At 38.7% G+C, this 23395-nt stretch overlaps 2 protein-coding genes across 3 annotated transcripts; one reads left to right on the forward strand and one right to left on the reverse strand.

Moving 5' to 3' along the window:
- The first annotated feature begins 11672 nt into the window (after window positions 1–11672).
- LOC147853048 (calcium-binding protein KIC-like) lies at window positions 11673–12468 on the forward strand. The gene has a single exon (XM_087332774.1). The coding sequence runs from the start codon at window positions 11781–11783 to the stop codon at window positions 12240–12242; it is 462 nt and encodes a 153-aa protein (XP_087188900.1). The 5' UTR covers window positions 11673–11780; the 3' UTR covers window positions 12243–12468.
- A 4137-nt stretch (window positions 12469–16605) lies between these two features.
- LOC147853049 (AP-2 complex subunit sigma-like) lies at window positions 16606–22062 on the reverse strand. 2 transcript variants are annotated; one of them, XM_087333448.1, is made up of 7 exons: window positions 21928–22062; window positions 21712–21810; window positions 20923–20973; window positions 17733–17906; window positions 17591–17650; window positions 17178–17239; window positions 16606–16857 (listed from the first exon to the last, which is right to left on the reverse strand). In XM_087333448.1, exons 1-6 carry the CDS (start codon window positions 21928–21930, stop codon window positions 17198–17200), a joined length of 429 nt encoding a protein of 142 aa, XP_087189574.1. In that variant the 5' UTR covers window positions 21931–22062; the 3' UTR covers window positions 16606–16857; window positions 17178–17197. The 2 variants fall into 2 exon arrangements, with proteins under 2 accessions (XP_087189574.1, XP_087189573.1); XM_087333447.1 differs by having other exon boundaries at window positions 16842–17239.
- Between the last annotated feature and the right edge of the window lie 1333 nt (window positions 22063–23395).

Raw genomic sequence — 23395 nt, forward strand, 5'->3', positions numbered from 1 at the left:
GATAAAAAGCATGATACGCTATTTGTTCAACATTGTTTTAAGCTTCACAATGCAGATTTATTGTCCTTGGGTGTTAACTTTAATCGCCATTGGGTTTGGTTTGATGGTGCTACCTCACAATTTAAGGCGGCCCGGTCCTTCTACTTCATTGCAAGGTGAGGAAATAATCCATATGTTTGATACTTATAAATGGAAGTCTATTTTGGTAATACTCCATAGTACTTATAAATGTTTGTATAAAATACTGAATTAGTAACTCTCCAGCTACATGCACCAATACTGTCTTGAAATGTGAATCTGAACTAATTGGTCATTTAGTTCTCTCCTCCTAGATTCACTAGTACTAATTATGGTAATAACCATGTTAAGTAAACTTAACTTATAGCTTTGTACTGTCCTCCTACATGCACAAGTACGAATTAAGGTTTAGGCCTTGTAATGCATCCTTAATTTACAACATAGTATTGTCCTCTCTAGTGCACATGCACAAGTACTGACTATGCACTGTCGTCTCTTGTGCATTAGTACTAATGAATAACTTAGTACTATCCTCTTTCATTCATTAGTACTAATTTATAACTTTGGACCGCCATCCGGCAAGCACGAGCACTAATTAATACTTACATTATCCTCTCTCGGTAATGTTTGTACTAATTCATAACTTAGCTATATTCAACTTTGTTCGTTAGTTCTAATTTATAACTTAGGATTGTGCTCTCTCATTAATACTAATTATTAACTTAATACTATCCAACCATGTTCATTAGTACTAATTATTAACTTTGTATTGTCCAACTTTGTTCATTAAGACCAACTTATAAGTTAGGACTGTCCTCTCTCATGCATTAAGGTTAAGGGACAAATGTTTACCTACTGTTACATCTTCATCTTGATCTTTTGTGGATGAGTCTTTGCATATGACTGTGTTTGTCACGTGCTGCAAGACGTGGTTTGCATTGGCATCCCAATCGTCATTGTTGCTTGGGATGGTCCCAATTTCAAGTTGGGGCTCTTCATCATGTCAATATTTCACAACACTCTCTATATATTAATACACTTGTACATTATTGTCACGTGAAGTAATATGGTCAAAATTGTTGGGATTTCGGTCCCTCCAGAGGGGATCTTGAGAACCGGATGTAGAAGAACCGGTAAGAACCAGATGTAGAAGACATATCTGTAAATATGTTTCTGAGCGAGCCCATTAAGGCTATATTTGTAAATAGCCCTAAGTTCATATAAGTATAAATATGACTTAGGGTAATCACTTTAGTGTGGTTGTTATATTGATGTAATTGTTGTATAGAGAAAGTGGGAGAGAGAGAGATACAGAGCGATACTCTAATGTAACTGGCACTGTGTGAAGAAACAGAGCTTAAGGTCATTGCCTCCAAGTCTCTAATTGTACCCATTCTCTTCATAGTGATAGTTCGGAGTCTGTGGGCTCCCGTGGTTTTTTCCCTATCAGGGTTTTTCCACGTAAACATCCTGTGTCATTTTTCTTGTGTACTCTCCACTTGCCATTTCTGTGTTTGATTCTTATAGAAGTAATTTATTACTCAATTGTGGTCGAGCGATATTCCGTGCATTCCTCATCAAATTGGTATTAGAGCGAACAACACAGAAAATGGAAGAATCTTTCGACGGCATGTTCAAACTCACCGACTCCAACTACTTAGTGTGGAAGTCGAAGATGACGGGCATGCTGGTGGTTAAAGATCTTTGGTTGCCGGTTCAGTTCGAGGACAAGAGACCGGATAAGATCGAAGCCACGGTGTGGGAGGTGATGCACATGAAGACGACGGCATACATCCGGTGCTTCATCGACATGAGCCTGTACCACAACTTCAATGAAGAGAGAAAGGCTCATGAACTCTGGGAGAAGATCGACATCATGTTCCAGAACAAGAATGTCATTAATCGGGTTTCGGTATTTTCGAAAGCTAGTGAGGCTCAGATACCAAGACGGCTCCAGTATGGTAGAGCACATGAATGCCTTCCAGGGGCTGATACACCAAGAAACCTCGTTGGAAGTACCTCTTGCCGATGAGTTGTGGTACAAAAGACTGTGTCACATGAGTGAGAAGGGGATGAAGAGGCTTGTCGAAGACAACCTCATTCCGGTGAAGGACGTGCAACTTGAGAAGTGCACCAACTGCTTGGCCGGCAAGCAAAACCGCACCTCCTTCCGGTCAAGACCACCGATGAGACGGAATGCACCACTAGAGCTGGTACATACCGATGTGTGTCAAGTCAACACGAAGTCACATGTTGGATCGCAGTACTTCATGACGTTCATAGACGACCACAACCGAAAGTTGTGGGTCTCATCGTTGAAGACGAAGGACCCAGTGTTATCCGTCTTCAAGGAGTTCCACGCGAGAGTAGAAAGAGAAACCGGCCAGAAGCTGAAAGCGGTTCGAGCAGATAACGAAGGAGAATGCCGATGGCAGTTCGAGGAGTACTACTAGTCAAAGGGAATCCGGCTTGAGTTTACTGTGCCGAAGACGCCAGAACTAAACGGGTTGACCGAAAGGATGAACCGGACCATAATGGAGAGAGTCTGAAGCATGCTTGCACATACCAAGTTACCCAAGACGTTTTGGGCTGAGGCATTCACGACGGTGACCTATGTGATAAACAAATCACCCTCAGTACCCTTGGACGGAGACTCATTGCAGAAAGTATGGACCAGTAAGGATGTGTCTTACCGGCATCTGAAGGTGTTCAGGTGTCTCGCATACGTGCATGTGGCGAAGGACAAGAGAGCAAAGCTGGATCCGAAGTCCCGGCCATGCATATTCCTTGGATACGGCAATGATGAGTTTGGTTACCGGGTGTGGGATCTGGTCAATAGAAAGGTGTCCCGGAGTCAAGACATAGTCTTCATGGAAGACAGGACCATTGTCGATTGGGAGTTGGAGAAGAAGGTAACGAACTCCAGATCATCCATTGAAAACCGGTTTGAGGACAAAAGGATATACCCAGTTGAAAACCGGATGCTAGCCGATAACCGGATGACACTCGACGAACCAGCCGGATTCGGACTAGAAACCGAACCGACCGAAGAAGAAGAAGAAGACACCGGAACCGGACAAGACCCCGAATCGGATTTGGAACAAACGGAGGAACCGACAGTCAGAAACCAAGGATGGAGATATCCTCTCCGGGAGAGAAGAGCCCCCCGAAGATTTCCGAATGCAGAGCATGTGTTGCTAACCGATGAGGGGGAGCCGGAAAGCTTTGAAGAACAAGTGGGGACACCCACAACCGCAAGTGGTTGAGTGCCATGCAGGATGAGATGGATTCCCTGCATGAGAACCACATATACGAATTGGTGGAGTTGCCGAAAGGAAAGAGGGCACTCTGGAACAAGTGGGTGTACAAGCTGAAACCGGGAGACGCCGGAAATCAACCAAGGTATAAGGCCCGAATCATGGTGAAGGGTTTCCAACAGAAGAAAGGAGTGGACTTCGATGAGATCTTTGCCCCGGTAGTAAAGATGACATCCATCCAGACGGTATTGGGCATAGCGGCAAGTATGGACCTCGAGGTAGAGCAGTTGGACGTCAAGACGACATTCCTACACGGAGACCTCAAAGAAGAGATCTACATGCACCAACTGGAAGGATTTGAGAAGAAAGGGAAGGAGCACCTGGTGTGCAAGCTGAAGAAGAGCTTATACGGACTGAAGCAGGCTCCCCGACAATGGTACCGGAAGTTCGACTCCTTCATGACCGACCAAGGGTACCACAAGACGCAAGCCGATCACTACGTGTTTGTGAAGAAATTTGACGGAGGAGACTTCCTAATACTCCTCCTATATGTGGATGATATGTTGATCGTCGGACGAGACCAAGTCAAAATACAGATGCTGAAGAAGGCCCTGAACCGGACTTTCTCAATGAAAGACTTGGGTCCGACAAGACAGATATTGGGGATGCACATCATCCAGGACTGGTCGAAGAAGCTATTGTGGCTATCATAGGAAAAGTACATGAAGAAGGTGCTTCAGCGGTTCAACATGTCGGATGCGAAACCGGTCGGATTGACACTTCCGGCAAACTGCAAGCTATCCGGAAAGCAGAGCCTGAGGACAAAGGCAGAGAAGGCGAATATGATGAAGATACCATATGCCTCTGCCATCGGGAGTTTGATGTACACAATGGTGTGTACCCGAACGGATATTGAATATGCAGTCGAAGTGGTGAGCCGGTTCATGAGCAATCCCGGAAGAGAGCACTGGAACGTGGTCAAGTGGATACTCCGGTATTTGAAAGGCACCCCGAGCATGTGCCTCCGATTCGGCTCTGGTAAACCCCATTTTGACATATTCACGTATTCGGATATGTCAGCTGATGCGGATACCAACCGGTCTACATCCGGATATGTCATGACCTATGCAGGGGGAGCTGTTTCGTGGCAGTCGAGGCTACAGAAGACGGTTGCGTTGTCAACCACGGAAGCGGAGTATATGGTAGTTGTGAAAGCCGGCAAAGAAATAATCTGGATGAAGGACTTCATTGGTGAGCTAGGGATCCAACAAGAGGAATACCGGCTCTACTACGATAGTTAGAGCGCCATCCACCTTGCAAAGAACGTGGCCTACCATTCAAGAACAAAGCACATCCAGCGCAGGTACCACTGGATCCGGGAGAGAGTTGAAGATCGAGAGTTCGTGCTGACGAAGATCCACACGGAGGAGACGGGTCGGACATGCTGACCAAAGTGCTGACACCTGACAAGCTGGACGCATGTCGGACGCAGATTGGGCTGACGAAACATCCCATGCCAGAGTGAAGGGGAAGATTGTTGGGATTTCGGTCCCTCTGGAGGGGATCTTGAGAATCGGATGTAGAAGACCCGGTGAGAACCAGATGTAGAAGACCCGATAAGAACCAGATGTAGAAGACATATCTGTAAATATGTTTCTGAGTAAGCCCATTGAGGCTATATTTGTAAATAGCCCTAAGTTCATATAAGTATAAATATGACTTAGGGCAATCACTTTAGTGTGATTGTTATATTGTTGTAACTGTTGTACAAAGAGAGTGGGGGAGAGAGAGAGATACAGAGCAATACTCTGTTGTAACCGCCACTGTGCGAAGAAACAGAGCTTGAGGTCGTTGCATTTGAGTCTCTGATTGTACCCATTCTCTTCATAGTGATAGTTTGGAGTCTGTGGGCTTCCGTGGTTTTTTCCCTATCAGGGTTTTTCCATGTAAACATCCTGTGTCATTTTTCTTATGTACTCTCCACTTGCCATTTCTGTGTTTGATTCTTATAGAAGTGATTTAGTACTCGATTGTGGCCCAGCAATATTCTGTGCTCCCAACATGTACCTGGAAGTGAGATAAATTCTTCTTCATATTGTGGATCTGAATCTGTATCTCCATTTTCATTACTCTTTTCTTCCTTGTCGAAAAACAAAAGTACGTAGTATTAGTCTAACTCAATAACTTTACAACAGCCACAAGTTTGTGAGAATTTGTATTACCCACCACAACAATCAACTTTTCATTTCTTCCCCTTTCCATACAATTTCCTTGCAGCATTACGCTTCTTCGTAGGCTCTTTGATAGAAACATAATAAATTAGTAGTATACCAACATTTCAAAAATTAGAAGTGCAAACACAATTAGCATTACCATGCACACAGTCTGGGCGTGCAGAGCTAGGAGATTTTGTTTCAAGCAACACATCTTCAACTGTTCCAATGGCCCTTCTCATACATTCATCTTCATCATAAATTTCATCAGGTATCACTAAGGAACGACCGTGAACTTTGGAATTTGCAGCAGACTTTGTACGTAGTATCGTGGGGCCTAGTTTGTCAATTACCTTCCCTAGTGTGGTGTTGCTAGATACTACAACATTCATATTATAAGCATGCATATATTACAAGAGTACATATTATAACATGAGTCCAAAATTACAAATATTATTAGTACTTATTCAACTAATCACGAAGCAATACAATGTAATCAGTAATGTTGGTACTTAATCAACAACTTAGGAACTTAAAGGAATATAGTACCGATCCACCTGGACATGCATATTTCATCTGGTAATGAAAATGTTAGTACTAAAAAGCCAACACATTCATGTCTATTTGTTCGGTCATGCAAAGCCTAAGTCGAGTGGACACAAAAAGTACAATGTAATAAACAATGTTAGTACTAATACAAGTTATACAACTAAACATTTAAGACCCTTCGTACCAAATAATCAATACTGAATCAATTGATCACGAAGGAATACAATATAATCAGTATTGTTAGTACTTAATCAACAACTTAGGAACTTAAAGGAAGAGTATTGATCCACCTGGACATGCATATTTCCTCTGGTAATGAACATTGTTAGTACTAAAACGCCAAGACCTTCATGCCTATTTGTTAGGTCATGCAAAGCCTAAGTCAAGTGAACTCAAAAAGTACAATGCAATTAACCAATGTTAGTACTAATACAAGTTATACAACTAAACATTTAAGACCTTCCGTACTAAATAATTAGTATTGTTAGTACTTAATAACAGATTCTTAGGAACTTAAAGGAATAGTATTGAACCACCTGGACATGCATATTTCATCTGATAATGAACAATGTTAGTACTAAACAGCCAAGACCGACATGCCTATTTGTTCGATCATGCAAAGCCTAAGTCAAGTGGACACAAAAAGTACAATGCAATAAACAATGTTAGTACTAATACAAGTTATACAACTAAACATTTAAGACCTTTAGTACTAAATAATCCGCACTAAATCAACTAATCATCCTGGATTACAATGTAATCAGTAATGTTAGTATTGAATCATGAAAAACGGATCTTGAGGAAACAATACTCATAGGTATAAGAACAGAACCAAAAGTAAAATTATAAAATCATAGTATACAAACTGTATAATGCTTAATCACATACCATAGGAGTGTACTTTCAAACCCAAAGCTAGGTACCATTCGGCTTCAACTGTACGTTTACAGTCCAAACATATATTTTCTTTCTCTAAATGATAGTTAGCACATAAAAAATGATATTTGTGCAAGCATGGTGTAATGATAGCATCCATAGACTCAAGCTTGAATCCAAGGCCACAGAATAAACACCTTTAGTAACGAGACACAACATACACTATATTAGCACCAATGATATTTTATACCATAGAAGGTCAAAAAGGAGAAATATAAACCATTACCATGATATAATAATGTTTGTAATTGTACTTTCCATGCAAGCAGGGTGCTCAACTACATTTGGACACAAAGTATCTAAACCTTTTTCTTTTAGACCCTTCATCAAACATGTTAGGTTCTCTGAATGCAACTTTAAGGCTAATAATTACTCATCAATTTCAGAATGAGAAGACCTCCATGTCTCTAGATCTTTCTTTTGTGCTTCCAGATGAATACCCATAGTTGTGAGCTCCTTCTTCAACTCCTCTTTTAACACATCACTTTCAGAATTTTGGATTGTTGATGCAATCCATTCGTATGTATTCGACATAGATGTGAATTGTTTCTCTACTGCCATCTCACCAGATGAAACTTCTTCCAAATCAGCCAGCAATGCTTGCATTTTTGTTTGCATGGAAGCTATACAATGTAACAATCGCTCTTCATGTTTTTCTGTCAGTGTGGATTTTTTTTTTGCAATTTGTTGAGTCAACATAGATGTTCGAGTTGGGATTTCAATTTGAGAGGTACCCTCAAACTTCATGGTAGTGTTGGTACTTGAGGACCCTCTATAATGTGATGATCGATGATGAGCAAAATCTTCCCAATCAACTTCAATGCCACCATGGAGTTCACATGCAAATGCATGTGCAAAGACAGATCCTACCTCATTGTTTAGGATATGGTTCGTATCATAAACTTGTTCATATCGTGACTTTAGTTCAGTGATATAATCCTTCTTCAATTGAGTGAGGTGGAAACCTCTCCTTGTCTCGGGTTGTAATGAGCCCCAAGTTTTCATCATCCACATGTCTAGGTCTTCATAAGTGTTAGGTCGTGCACGAAGGAAATAACCCCATCCTAATTTTGTACCTCGAAGGATGTTTGTGTGAATCTTCTTGCCCTGAGTTGTTGAAAACTTCGACCTCCCTCTGGTGGGGGTCATCTTACTTTCTTTGATGGGGGTCCTTTTTCTTTCCTTGCATGGTGTGTTGACATTTTCTTTGACCATTTTCTTCTTCGTGGGTGTCTTCCTTGTCATTAGAATCTTGTCTCTCTTCTTCACCTCATATGCACAACAGTAGTAAATAACAGTAAATCATGCACAACAATAGTAAACAATATTAAATAATATACAATTCAAGGAGATGTTGGATATGAAACATAATGTTAACTCCCGATACACAACATATACACATGCATCATAACAGTTCTAAATCAGGTAGGAAAACAAGAATAATAAGGACGACAAGAACAACATGCACAAAAAAAAGGACACAAACAAGTACAAGATCAAGATCAAGATCATTTAACAAGAACCCTCTTCCAATATATCAACATGTACAAAATTCAAGAACCCTAAATGACAATAACACATAGAATCAAACATACAGTAGAACATGTACCAAATGTCATTAGGGTTGGGGCTATACAAAATTCAAGCACCTATAGAAAATGACATAAGCATGTTGATTGACTCACAAATTCAAGCATATGCATGTAAAAAGCTCTCAAATGATCAAGGGAGAACAACAACAACAAAACCCTAAACGATAGTAACATATAGAATCAAACATACAGATAAACATGTCCCAAATATTATTATGGTTACATATGTACAAAATTCAAGCACCTATAGAAAATGACATGAGCATGTACAAGACTCTCAAATTCAAGCATATGCATTTACAAAGCACTCAAATGATCAAGGGAGAACAACAACAACAACAACAAAACCCTAAATGACAAAAATAAATAGAATCAAACAACCATTAGAACATGTACCAAATGTCATTGTTGAAGTCTTTGAAGAGGGGACGCGTTTGAAACACGGGTTGCAAGCAAACGAACACACCAAGTAGAGGGAACGCACTAGGTAGAGAGAACACGACCAATAGAACACAAACCGATGTGAAGGGGACACGGTGAGCAGACCACACTTCAGAGAACGCGGTCAACAGAGGAAAGCTCGATGCAACGAGGACACAATACAACACTTGATAGAGAGAGGACGCGACGAGGACACAGTTGAACACCTGATGTTGATGTAGTGAGGACACAGTAGGAAACCTAAGCGTATTGGTGTTGCAAAGAGGACACAACGAGCAGGGAATGCTTGGAGTATGCAGGGTGAGCAGAGAACGTGGAGAAAGCTGTGCAGAAGTTGGAAGAGAGATAGATAGATAGATAGATAGATAGATTATATTATCGTCTTCGGAGGTCATATATGACCTATGAGACCAAAAAATATTACATTTCACGTGATACGTGTGAAAGTGAGTAGTGACTCTCGATGTTCAAGAACTTTACCAATGAATGTTGCAATCGAGAGTGCACATTGTGGTTGTGAGAGGAATTCATGCAAAGATTGGGCTCGGTCGAAGAGATGTGGAAAGCATGGTCGAATATGATCAAAGGCAGAGCATTGTATCAAAGTGTGATACTCAGACTCGCGAACTTGTTTAGGGCAAAGAGAGAGGGAGGGAGGGGGGTACGAACGTAGTGAATGTTATAACGAGTAGAAGGGGGGAGGAAAGAGAGAGAAAGAGGAGGTATGAACCTAGGGAATCACCGAGTGTAGAGAGAGACTGACTAACTATCTTCATGATTGACTGACTACTTGAGATCTTATATAGTTAAGACCTCCTTACAACATTACCTAGAATTTTAAAACAAGTGATGTTTTTCATATTTGAAATCTATTTTCATTGAATGTGACTTTTAATTTTAACACAAGTGATCAACTTTTTAAACCCAAATATTGGATTTATTTTTACATTTTTAAGCTTTTCGTCCACATGGAATTAGTACTAAAGTTTTGGCCAAACGTTGGTACACCGTAGCGTGCTCTGACCCATATATAAGAAGGCCTTATGCATTGATGTGGAGGAATAATGCAATGAATGTGGTAACGGAACATTGTAAATGGGAAGAGGTTGTCTTTCGAGGTCAAATATGACCTATGAGACAAAAAAATAGGGTTTGCACATAATGCATGCGAAAGTGAGTAAAGAATCTCAATGTTCAAGAACTTTACTAATGAATGTCATAATTTAGAGTGCATATTGTGATTGTGAGAGAAATTCGTGCAACGATTAGGTTGGATTGAAGATGTGTAGAAAGCGTAATCAAATGTGATCAAAGGCAAAGCATTGTGTCAAAGTTTGACACCCAGACTCTTGAACTTGTTTAGGAAAAATCTACATTATTCACCTAGTCTCATCAGTTTTGCCTCAATCTCCCATCTCACAGTAACGTGATTGTGAATAAGTCATATGGAAGTAATTGTTCAGATAGTAGTCAATAGGATGGGTTGTAACATGTATCAGTATATGCAGTTTCCCCATTCGATGAAGAATATGGAAGTTCAACATTGTATCGAAGTGTGATCTCACAAACTTGCCAAATCAAAATATGCATAATTAGTGTTATCTCCTCACCCGTGCTCCAATGTCGTGTCTTAATTTTAAACTTCTTATTTTGTCATTCTTGAAGTTGATGTGAGGGGTTCTTTTGATTGTTAAAGCATGTACTTCGCAACCCTTTATACACCCGTGATCTTAATGGGAAGTGATATGATGAAAAAATAGGAATAAATATGACATTTATGTATATCTTGACTTGAAGAAACTTCATAAGAAGAAGCATGAGGACATTTTCAAACTCTTTCTAATCTAGGGTTGAGGATATTGTTGCTCCATAATTCAATACAATAAAGAGATACTTATGTCACCTATGTGTCAAGGAGATGGTTCTTTATAACAAAACCTTTGATTTCTTTTTTGTTGCTTATTCTCAAATTCACACTTGAACAAAAGCTTTACCCACGCAATGCATTTATCTATTTCAAAGTGAATTTGACAACGAAACCATCAAAATGATATAGAATAGAATTCTCATTATGCCATTTGGGCGGTTACATGTGAATGGCTCGAATCCAATCTAAAGTCATCGCGAAAACCTTGACCCATATTTTCTCACGACTTCCAGTGCTTGTTGGCCCATGATTTTGAAAAATCTCGTTAACGTTAAGAATGTGCACTTAATAAAATACCGAGAACATGAACAAAAAACCCTCAGACGGGGATGAAAGGAGAGAGACATACGAGAGGCGAACACGAAATTGGCGGACGAGAGAGATGATATTCATATGATATGTATGTATGTGTATTGTATGTATGTATTGTATGTATGTATGTATGTATGTATGTATGTATGTATGTATGTATGTATGTATGTATGTATGTATGTGTATTATATGTATGTATGTATGTATGTATGGCATTGTCCTGTAAATTACCATATGTATGTATATATATGTTGTGGGTTCGATTCTCTGTGCATGTTCTTTTGTTTTATTTATTATGGATTCTTATATGGCCCCAACAAAAAGGAGTAAAAAAAGGAGGCGATGCTTTTCTGCTTTCAGTCCTTCGTAGAAGCTTCCTTCCGCCATGGAAGCTTCGGATGCCAAGACGAACAACTGCTCTCTCTACCCTAGCCATCGCCACATCCATAAATTCTGTGTCCTGTTCATCCCCTTCCTCTGTGATCATCATCGTCATCTTCTTCTTCTTCTTCTTCTTCTTCTTCTTCTTCTGGCTATGGAATTAGATATAAGTCTAGATGGACCCTTCCTTTTCCTCGATTTCTTGCCTTCCATGGCACAGAAACTCGGAGTGGAAGGCCTCATGCAGGAGCTCGCCAAAGGCTTCGACATGCTCGCAGATCCTTCCACTCACACCATTACTGTCTCTAGCCTGCGCAAAAATTGTCACGCCCATGGCTTCGTCCTTCCTTCCATGAGCGATGATGAGCTTCTTGACATGATTAGGATGGGAGATTCTCATGTAAATGGCCGTCAAGAGTTAGATCTATTTGGTTTCTGTGTTGCCATGATTCGTAGTAGCCCTGGCCTCATGGATCAAGCGCTTCACTGGATCTTTAATCATCAGGAAACCTCATTGTTTGAAGAAGAAGAAGAAGATAATGATGATGATGATGATAGTCATGCTGGTAGGGATGCAACTGTGGATGAAGGAGATTCAGGAAAAAGCTTTCTTTGAGGATGACCACATTTGGCATGATCAATAGAAGAAAGACGAAGAGGAAAATGATGTCTGCTGGATGATGATGTATGTAAAAGCTTCGTTTTCTTTATGCTAATTTATGAAGCACGGATGATCAGAAAAAACACATTTCCATAAATGCGTCTGATCATCCATGCTACATTGAAATTTCTTTGTCATACTAATATTTTAAGCGTCCACTCATATGGTTCATTTTCATCAATCCATGCCATCATCCGTTGTTGTCTTAACGAGATCTAATATTTGCTGATATCATTCACCAATTGTGTGATTTTACCTAGCTCATGCTTGGGAATACTATTTTACTAAAGTGCGCATGATCATAAGTCCTGATCGGGCTTATGGATGTCGACGTTCTGAACACAGCTTATTTACCCTGATCAGGTTATTGATCATCCATCCAAGTGCCAATATTATTATTGAATACATTTTAATATGCAATTCAGGAAGCAGACTTACAGTTCTGATCTACGTTTGCATTAGAGAATAATTTTTTAAAATTGGAAAAATGAAGTTAACATAATCAACAGGAATAATAAACAAATAAAACAAGTAAATAAATAACCATGAATTCAAAGTACTCTGAAGGTTCGAATGTATGAATGCAGTCCTCACTTCTTCATCATCTTCACACGCTTCCTCTAGCTTCAAGATTATTTAAGTCTCTTAGGGTTACATCATACATGTGCAGGAATAGAAAAGAAACTACTATATAAAGTGATTGCCAGGTACTAGGAGTAGGCAACGGCTCGGTTCAAGGTTAAACTGTTTTTAAACGGTAAAGGGTTTGTCCAAACCAGTTCCTAAACCCGTTCGGTTTGGTTCAAGTTTGGAGACTTCCAAACCGGTTAAGGCTTAAATGGTTTGGTTTGGACAAGGGCAAACCGGTTAAGCCGAAACCAAACCGTTGCTGATTCGTACCGACGGGTACCCATCATTGTGGGTTTTATACCTGAAATGCGTTAAGTGGAACGGCATACACAAGTGATGTGATAGGTGCATGGCACCTTAATACTATATGGAACACCACTAAACACACAGTGTTGTTGTTGCACGTGGCCACTTGATGGTATGTGGAAGGCCAATGGACATAAGTGATGCTTCGTCAAATGGCCTATTGGATAGTATGTGGAATGCCAACGGACACAACATCATTAAGCATGCATGTGGCTCTGTAATGATACATGACCACGACATGCTTAGCACTGAGATGCAACATCATCTCATCCTCAACGCTCGATGGTGTAACATCACTTGTTGCATTGCGCCTAGCTTGCCCAAGTATTCTTGATGGAAAGTGGCAACTCAATCTACAAAGTTCATGACGTTGATTGCATGCCTCCCATGTGCACTTTGAGTCAAGGTAGCTCAACCATTTGACAAGGTATTGTAGTTGGTTATGGTCGCAACTCATGTCCAATATTCACTTCACTTCGTACTCTTCATAATTGTCATCAACTTCCACAAATGGGGGTGGTGTTTTGCACTGACAAGAAAATTATGAGATGTGCATAGTTTCTCACAATGATAGTGCATGAAACACAAACCATGTTACAAACTAATCTCGTGGTAATCTTTACCATAATTTTCTTCAGACGAGGAAAAGAGTGACGATTAATTGAGAAATATAAAGAACGGACGATTACTTTTAATCCTAGGGACTGAGACGAACCCTTAAGGGCCAAGTGTGAACTTGTCAGGGGGTTTCGGGTCTGGTAAAAGTGAGGCTTAGGTAACCTTAACAATCAGCAACGGTTTGGTTCAGTTTGAGGGTGTCAAAACCAAACCACGAAACCGTTTAAAAAAATCTAAACTGTTAAAACCGCAATTTCGTGGTTTGGTTTCGGTTTTCAACTAAGGTCAAAATTCAATTTTTAATTTTAAAATTTTCATTATTTTAAAATTTTAAAATTCAAAATTTTAAAGCTTTTCCAAAAATGTGAGAATTAGGCTTAAAAATGAAAAGGTTATTTCAAAAAAAAATTAAAAATACATTAAATCATTTAAACTACGGTTTCTAACTGTTTGAAACCGAACCATTAAAAAAACTTAAACCTGAACTGAACCAAACCGAACCGTTTAAACTATTAAGTCGTTAAGCCACAGTTTCATGGTTCATTTCGGTTCAAACCGAACCATTGCCGACTGTTAGCTAACCTCATGATGGTGATCATTCAATTACGTTGAGACTATGATCTTGTGGTGAGCACATGCCAATCTAGGTATGACGCAAAGACCATACATGATGGTATGATGTTATGGAATGTAGTTAAGGGCTCGAGTCCATCTTGATCCCTTCACTAGGGGGTGATCACGTGGATCGACGCCCTTCTCTCTTGGTCTCTTTATTTTCTTATCTATTTTCTTATTTTCCATGCTCACATTAGATATATTCATAACAAGAGCGGTCCAATAAGTGTATCATCAAGCTTGTTGTATGGGTGTGTTCTCTTGGTGTTTTGCAATAAACTATACCTTATTGCAAGTTTTCAACATTGGTTCAAGGTGGTGATGTGCAATTGGCATGCGAGTTTTGTGGAATTGGTGGACACATGCTTCAACAATGGGATTACTACATGTTCAAGTTGGTCGTGCCATCAATGAGCATGGATGGAAACCATAATTGACCATGATAGTAACATGCCAACTAATTTGTGATGATTGTTGTTGCATGCAACTATTGCACAAGGAGGAAGTTGCATTGGGCTACTTGGCCTCGTTATTGTCTAAAAAGTAGCACATGTACAACTCCAACACTTGGATGTTGACACGAGAATACGTGCGTAAGTGTGAAACATGAGCGGAACCAAGGAAGATGGGATGGCCCGAGTTGATGACTTTGGAACTCTTGCAACTATTAGTTATGTTGGGTTTCAACTTCCTTCATATGATCCCGTTAGACCTTGAAAATGCTTTGTTTTTCTTTTAAGTGCGTGGTTCTATGTGCAAGTGAAAGTGTTTGAGAAATTTAGAGAAATTTAAGAATGTCTATGACATGCATTATTGTATTAATGTGATTGACTTGTATATGCTCACATATTTGTTTACATATGTGTTTATTTCTATGATAGTGTGCAAGGTATATATGTATAAATGAAGTTTGTTGTCGCTTCAAAAATAGGTTAAGTGTAGATATTTAACCAAAAGTAAATCTTTCATGTTACCTTTCCATTTATGGTACTTTGTGTCGTTCATGGAAATATCTGCCCCCATAAGAGATTGCTAGAACGTGGCTCTCATACCACTTGGATTCACAATGGCACTTTACAACTTATTACAAAATAAAGATTATCTTGTGCAAGTTATGCACATTACACGACCAAAATTTAATGTGGAAAGCCCTGCTAAAAAAACCATGGGACCAAATCCAAAAACAATTCACTATCAATGGGTAAAAATTGTACACCAAATTTCTACTTTAAATGGATTGGAGCACAATGTGAAGAGGAAATTAAAATTTTCCTTGTAAAACTTGAACTCAACCAAAAAAACACCACCAAAAACTCACAACCCGTGGATAGATTTACAACTTTTTTCTACAAAGTATTGAAGATATAAGACTGCCACATCCTACCTATCACAATAGTGCAACCTTCGCACATCAACACACTCATGGTTTTTCAATATTCATAAAGAGGAGAGACAAATGACTTGAATATTTATCATCTTTGCATCTATCTTGCACAAGGATTGCATCCTTTCACTCAATTGACATTTTTTAAGTTCAAAAATCAAGGATATTTAGATGTAGGATAACTATATTGAGTTCAAATATTTACAACCCATAAGGAATGTTTTGCATCCCTCAATCAAGTTTGGTATGTCATGAAAAGTTTCAATATTGTTGCAAGGTTCAAGCTAAGTAGTTTGATGAATCCAAAAAATGGCTTATTTTTTCTGGCTTCTATTAGAGCTGTTTTTGAAATAATTCAATGGTTTAAATAAGACCATCATTGCAATACAATTACATTTCTAATGACCGCTTTGAGCTAAATATAATAAAGCAACTCAGCCAACAAAAAAAAGTTAAAATCGTGTACTGATCCAATAGAGTTTTTGGGGTGCATTTATTTTGGATTTAGAGATTTTTTTTTCAAATCAGCTTACAATCATGTTACAACAGTAAAGAGAAACATTTTCGCATATGTGAACCCCCTTCACTTTGCTGTTTGTTGGTACCATGGATCACATAAACATAGCATGCGTTAAGTATCAGTATGTTGAAAAAGAAAACTGTGGCTTTCTGTAAAAAATTGCTTAGCACGAAGTAATCTTCAGAAACATTTGGATAACAAGTCAAGTGTCATACTCTAAAGCCAAGTATCATGCTACTGAAACAGATTATGTCATAAAATGAATTTCCACCGACATGGTATTACAAATTGATGTTCAAAGCTCAGAATACATTATATCCGTTTTTTCATGCTATTGAAAAAATTATTACATCATAAAGAGAATTTGCACCTTCACGTTTGACAATTTGACCCTGGTATGTTTGGGGGGAGAAATTCCTCAGCAAACTTGTACACAAATGATGCTTTAAGGAAAGCTGGACATAATGGCAATGCTCAATCATGCGTGAAACCCATTTCTGAGCAACAAAAACCTTCTTATTTCTTGATCTGATGACCAGCTATACAACTTTCTCAAACTGAAAGTAAAAGTAAAAGTGCAAAGTTTATTTTCGGTCAAGTCATATATGATCAAGGTTGGAAAAAATACTACGTATTTCTTCTAGTCCCAAAGATCAGATAGACAAAAAAACCTGGATTGCTTTATGTACAGCCCACCAATGGCTACACTTTTGACAAAATATCTCAAACCATCCTTTTTCTTAGACAGCTACCCCCAGGTACAAAGAGAAATTAAGGCAGCAGTCATGACAACATAAGGCAAGAAAGATGAGCTTACTGAAATTTCCTTGTATATAACTAATCTTGTCGTTCCAGCTCACCCATCCTTGCAATAATTGCCTATAAGAAAGAACCATAGCATAATAATCAAGTATCTCATGTTTTGACATTCTCCATTCTTCCACAAGTTGTACACAGATACAAACAAGAATCAAGGTGATGAATCATGAAGATTGACTTATATTAATAAGGTGCAAATCAATTGTACTGCACCTAAAAACTTATATTTGCTACAGTTCTTCAACTTCCCACATTCATTATTTCATACTTCTTGTGTTTCTTCTTTTGCAATGTATGCAGTAAAAGAACAATTTAGCACAAAGCACAAGAAACATACTTCAGAAATGCAAATACTGAGTAACTTAATAAAAAAGAAACAGAGTGATCCTAAAAGAGAGTACTTCTCAATACCTTCTTGCTAGTTTCTTGTAATTCACCAGCAAGGATGAACTCGTCTAGAATCAAATAAACCTGTTAATACAAAAGAAATTAAAGATCAAGTTGTCGTAAAATGGAAGACAAAGTCAAGTTCAAATTAGCATTATTTACTTGCCTTATGAAAATTGAAAACCAAATCAAGTTCACAAACATTGCTGAAGAAATGATCCAGAATCTCCACAAATAAATGAATGCTCTCCAAGTAAACTAGCTCATTATCAGTTATGTCCACACACATGGAGAAAAAAAGACCTGCATATCTCCGGTATATAACTTTGTGTGTTCGAAACTGCATTTCAAAATACTCTTATATTATAAACGGGTTTAAATACAAAAGTGGAACGCACTAGTCACATAAGCTCTGTTTGGAAAAAAGATATATTAACATCTTGTAAGAGGCCAAAAATAGCCTATGAGACTAATTAGGAGATTACATCTTAAAATGTCCCCATCTTGAAGAACAAACCAAAGTAAGTATAGCCAGATTAGTAAAACTGCCTAACGTGTTAGATATTCCCAGCCGCGAAGCACTTATGTGTTGAGTTTAGGTGGACTTGAACGTCTGCCTTGGAAAGAACTCAATGTGGGACGATCTAAGATGGACATGTCTCTGAAGAGAGGAAAACACCTTCAATGTTGGATGATAATGCCTTCATTTGCCAATAACAACGGTGGTGAGCTGTGGAGAACAGGGACATGGCTTGTATGCATGACAAATTGCTAATGCCAGATCTACTATAACCCCGTTCAAAAATTGTGATCAGAACCTTACTATGAAAAGGAACCAGGTTATGTGAAACCTGAAACAAAATAATGACCTATAATTAAAGATTCTGGAAATTTCAGAAATTATCTATAGTAAGCAGTCATATTCAAGAGTGAATCTTGTGAACCCATCTTTGTTTTTTTCAGTGTTATACTACACCCACAGCATTATTTATTTTCAACACTCACGTTAGGGAGAATAGCCCCCTATTACCAAACTAATCAAGTATTAACACAACCTTCAAAGTGTTGGGAACACCCTACACAACCAATCTTGGAGCTAGCATTATGAAGTTCATCGGGCCATGAACAACCATCCAATCTCATGCTCCCTAATCATCTTCATGAGCACAAGTTTACAATCTTAATTGTCAATGTTGAGATAAAAGGTCTAAACCTCAATCATTACCAAGTACATGGACTTCGACACCATGGTCAATCACTTGGTACTGTATTTGGTGCTGGAAAGGTGCAAGAGTGCATGCCCATTTGTATGCTAACCCGTTAGGTGTTTCCTGCCAGGTATTGAACATGGGACCTCATGGTGCTAATGTCGATATCTTGACCATTAGGCTAACCACCAAGGGGAATCCCTCTCTCTACAGTACACCATAGTATGTCCCACTATTGGAGATTCTGACGAGAACCCATAGATATGTGGCTAAAGTAAAGGACATGGAGGCAATCAAGCTTGGAATGCTAGCAATAAAACACAGAAGACAAATAATACCAAAATTCTCTCTTCTAGCTGGACACATGATGCACAAATGGTTTTAAGAGATGAAATGTGGCAACACTAACTGAGCTATATACTGATGATACATTCATGACAAATATTGAATATGCCTTATTGATACAGCCACAACTAAATAAACAGGCATGCCAAATTTGCAAGTTGCAATACTATTACAATCATATAGAACCAACATGTTGGGAAACCTACAAGGCAATGATTGGATGCACCAGCCACATCTTCTTCATCCCCATGCCATTTAACATAAGAGGGGCGGTCATCTTCCTTCCCACTTGTAGTTGCAAACTTGAAATTGAGAATGGAGCTTGGGCAGGACTCACAAGACCAAATCAAATTTGTGCACTTCCAATAATGAAACCAAGGATTTGGAGCAGTTCACATTACGATGTGAAGCATTTAAAGCCATCCAACTACACCTCCCACCATCAATTACCATATCCACCATCTTCACACAACTTCTAGGTTGGACACTCCAAACAACCCCTTCAGCATTTATTTATTTGTGCCCTCTACTTGACAGCAACAGTGCTCTACAAAAAATAAACAAGTCACATGTGGCTCCACCCGCTGCATCAGCAGAGGAGACTCTCTTATAACGCCATTTTTGGGACCCATAGACCATGTTTCTAGCATTCCGCGTACATTAGAATATCATCAGCATCTCTTATAGGGGGTATTGCATTGAAAAAAAGAGAAGGGTGCATAGCACAAGGTCACATAGAAAGGAACATCCAAGGAACGGTATGTAATTAAAACGGATCATAAACATATGAAAAATTGGCCCTGATTGGGGCCCTATAGGAGCCCTCACATTCTCACTTAAAAACAGATTTGGTATTTAATTTAGCTGAGATGCATTTTATTTCAGCATCAATACAGTGTATTTTTCAGTTTCTTCCATTATCATATCTTTGATATAGTCATATCTGACATATTTCAGGATAGGGAAGGGACAATCCCTTGTTATATGAGGAGGAGCTTTGCCATCCCATGTGGCATGGTTCCTATATGAATTGAATCTTCGGAGATCTATCCCTAGTAAACACGGTTCAATGTTCCGGCATGTATTCTGAAGAACCGGTTTACAATGTACATCAAATCTCTCATTGAGTACGTTCTCTGATGGAATTATATTCCCTGTGTTAGAACATGAGTAGAAAGGAAGAATCAGAATTCAAAACACCAACCATGAATATGGGGTCTATGGAATGAAAAGTTCAGTTGTGGCAAATGCTTTACATCATGAAACTTCAGTCTCACTTTCCATTCTCCGGCTATCATGTAACACACTTGTCCCATTGCTACAGATAGGCAATTTCTATTCCCATCATGAACCATGTCTGCCACAGAGACTAAAATGTAAGATCAACTATTACCACTCAATTTTATTCAGAAATCTGAGGTATCCCATATCTTTGTTTTATATATTAGCATGTGAATGCCCTTGATGTTTGCATACCAATTGCCTATATTCAAAGGTTGTAACAAAAAGCAGTTTTGTCGTGTTTGACTTTGGTTGCATATATTGAAAACGCCTTTGGTCTAACATGGTTAAACTGGAAAGATCTTTAAATATGTGCAACTAATCTCCCTAAAGTTCTAGCCCTTGATTCTAATGCTTCACATTAAGCTCTAAGTGATGCATAGTAATAAATGAATCAGCAATGATAACGACACTGCATCAATACAGGTCCGTATTAAGTTTATTGACAACAATACCTTGGAATCTAATCTGTAAGATAGCTGTATAAAATAAGAAAATTTCAATGATGAAAATTAGACTAACCTCCAGAAAGTTGGTAAATTTTGGATCTCTATTAACAATCAACCTGTGAACCTAAATAGGTCAAAGAAAGAGGAATCAGCATTCCCCAATCAACCATAAATGCAAATACAAAAAAGCAACTGATTTTGGAAAAAGACAGGTTCTTGGTAAGAATTGTCACAATTATGCATCATAATTCAAGTTTCCCAATGTATTGTGATACTATAATTCTTATGCTGATTTGATCATCTTTTTCCCATTTGCAATTCTGATCATTTTCAACTGCAGTACTTATATTATTATTTTCAACAAAGTTGTGAAAGGTGACTGCAGAAGTTGAAGCACCTTTTGCACAATTTTTACACTTCTGCCACTAACGTGAAATGAATGTATAACAGAGACTGAGTTTTGTAGTGATGAAAAAGTGTTCACTTATTCCTCAGTAAATAAATATTCTATTTTCATTACTGGAATGCTACTCTGCATTCTTTGAATGGAAAAATATGTACAGTTTTCTGATGCATTCCTTGGAAGGGAAAACTTTACAACATTTACTTGAAAGGAAAACACATAGAAATTTGTATGAAACTCAGACCCATTAGCCGAGAGGAAAATATATATAAAAAATTCTATCACTTCCTTTAAACTTAGGGAGAAAATGTATGTATTCTCGCACTGAAATCTAATATCAAACTTCAAATCTAATTCTTTTAAACAATTCTGAAATCACATCTAAGTTTCTTAAAAGCTTCTACAATCAAATCTAAATCTCTTAAACAAATGCTGGAATCAGATCTAATCAATTCTTACCTCATATTCAAGCTTATGCTTCTCAGAATCCTCAAGAGGGATATAGTATTTAGCCAGCCTCGTCTTTCCTTGTCTATTCTGAAGCAAGATGAATCGAATCTGGAACCAGATAAAAAAAAAGGTGGAGTCAAGATTTTGCATTCCTCTAGAATTCTGGAACCAGTTTAAAAAAGAAGACAAGGAAAAAAAGAGAGACAGAGTAGGAATTAGGTTTACCATGGCGACGAGAGCAGACAGAGAGAGGAATGGCGAGAAGAGCTTTCAAATTTCCAGTTCGCAATTTCTTTATGTCTACAGTCTAGCTACTTACCATGAACAGTGAACACACTACACTCCTTTCTAATTTTCCCATGGAAAGAAAGAACACACTACACGCCATGTCTGTAAGACGTGCACTCTGTGTTGTGATCTCATCTAGGAATCTCCAACGGCTCAGCTCAAGCCTCAACCGAACCGTTCAACCGTTTTGGCGGTTCGGTTTAGTCTGGAGCTCCCTTAACCGGTTTGGGATGGCTCAAGTCAAATTGAACCGATTTAGGTCAAACTGGTTACCAAGCTAGTTAAGGCTTAATCGGCTTGGCAAAATCGGTTTAGGAATCGGTCCGGTTCAGGTTTGGAAACTCCCAAACCGGTTAAGTCGAAACCATACCATTGTCGATTCCTAGATCTCTCATCGTGTCGAGTCAAGTCAAGTCAAGCCAAGTCAGGTCAAGTCAGGTTAAATCGGTTTGGGTCTGATCGCATGAAATCAGGTTAGGTATGATCGGTTGAAGTTGGGGCGATGATAGGATGTGGCAAAACCTCTGTAGATCGAAAGGACAAGGCAAAACCTCCTTGCAAATCATTTCCAAGCCTTTGCTTTGAGAAGAACTCTCCAATATTTTGTCTCTCCCATTCCTAGAGTTTGTCCATGAGTACATCCAATGTTTCAACTGGGTAGCTTTTGGAGATAATGGGTCAATGTGAGTATTAGGTAACCAGTGGATGCTCTTCTTTCAACTCGCTCTAAATGAGTTCTTCTTCTCCAAAGAATTCCTTGAGGTTGTCATTGCATGATCCTTTTTCCTTGACCATCCTCAAACTTTCGCTTGAGTGCTCTCAAGCATAGTTTTGTGCATCAATATTTCTATTAGGTTTGCACCTTGTCCAGAGGTTTCCCACCTATAATAGAATGCATGCAATCACTTCGTCTACACAATCAATCCCATGCATTTGGTTGGCCTCCCATATATGTTAACATATCAATTCTTGTCTACCTCTTTAGTGGCAAACCATGTTTTTTTCAATTGCATTAGAGTTTAAATCTCACTTCTTGTACTGAGTCACTAGGTTTACATTGTACAACCTTTTACTGTTTGACAAATTAACTTAACTTATTAGCTTCATTGCATTTTCACTTATTGCACGAAGTTATTCTATATACATTTCATGGCCTTTAGAGCTTTGTCAAACTACTTTTACTTTCCAAGTTAGCTACATCTATATTGATGGCCTTTTCTTTAATTGTAGGTCTTCGCATCTTTGTACTTGGAATTTTCTTTCTCTAATAATCTTGCATTTATTGCTCCAATAATCTGTTGTTTTCACAAAGAATTAAAATTTGCATATTCTCCTCTATCCCTCTCTCTTAACAAGTATTGTTATCTTTTGGAGGGCAATTCATTGTTTTCTCTCTTTACTAGCT

Source organism: Azolla caroliniana, unplaced genomic scaffold (genome assembly GCF_043228905.1).
Source record: "Azolla caroliniana isolate FFs.n. ecotype wild unplaced genomic scaffold, voAzoCaro1.0.p SCAF_17, whole genome shotgun sequence".
Taxonomy (NCBI): Eukaryota; Viridiplantae; Streptophyta; class Polypodiopsida; order Salviniales; family Salviniaceae; genus Azolla; species Azolla caroliniana.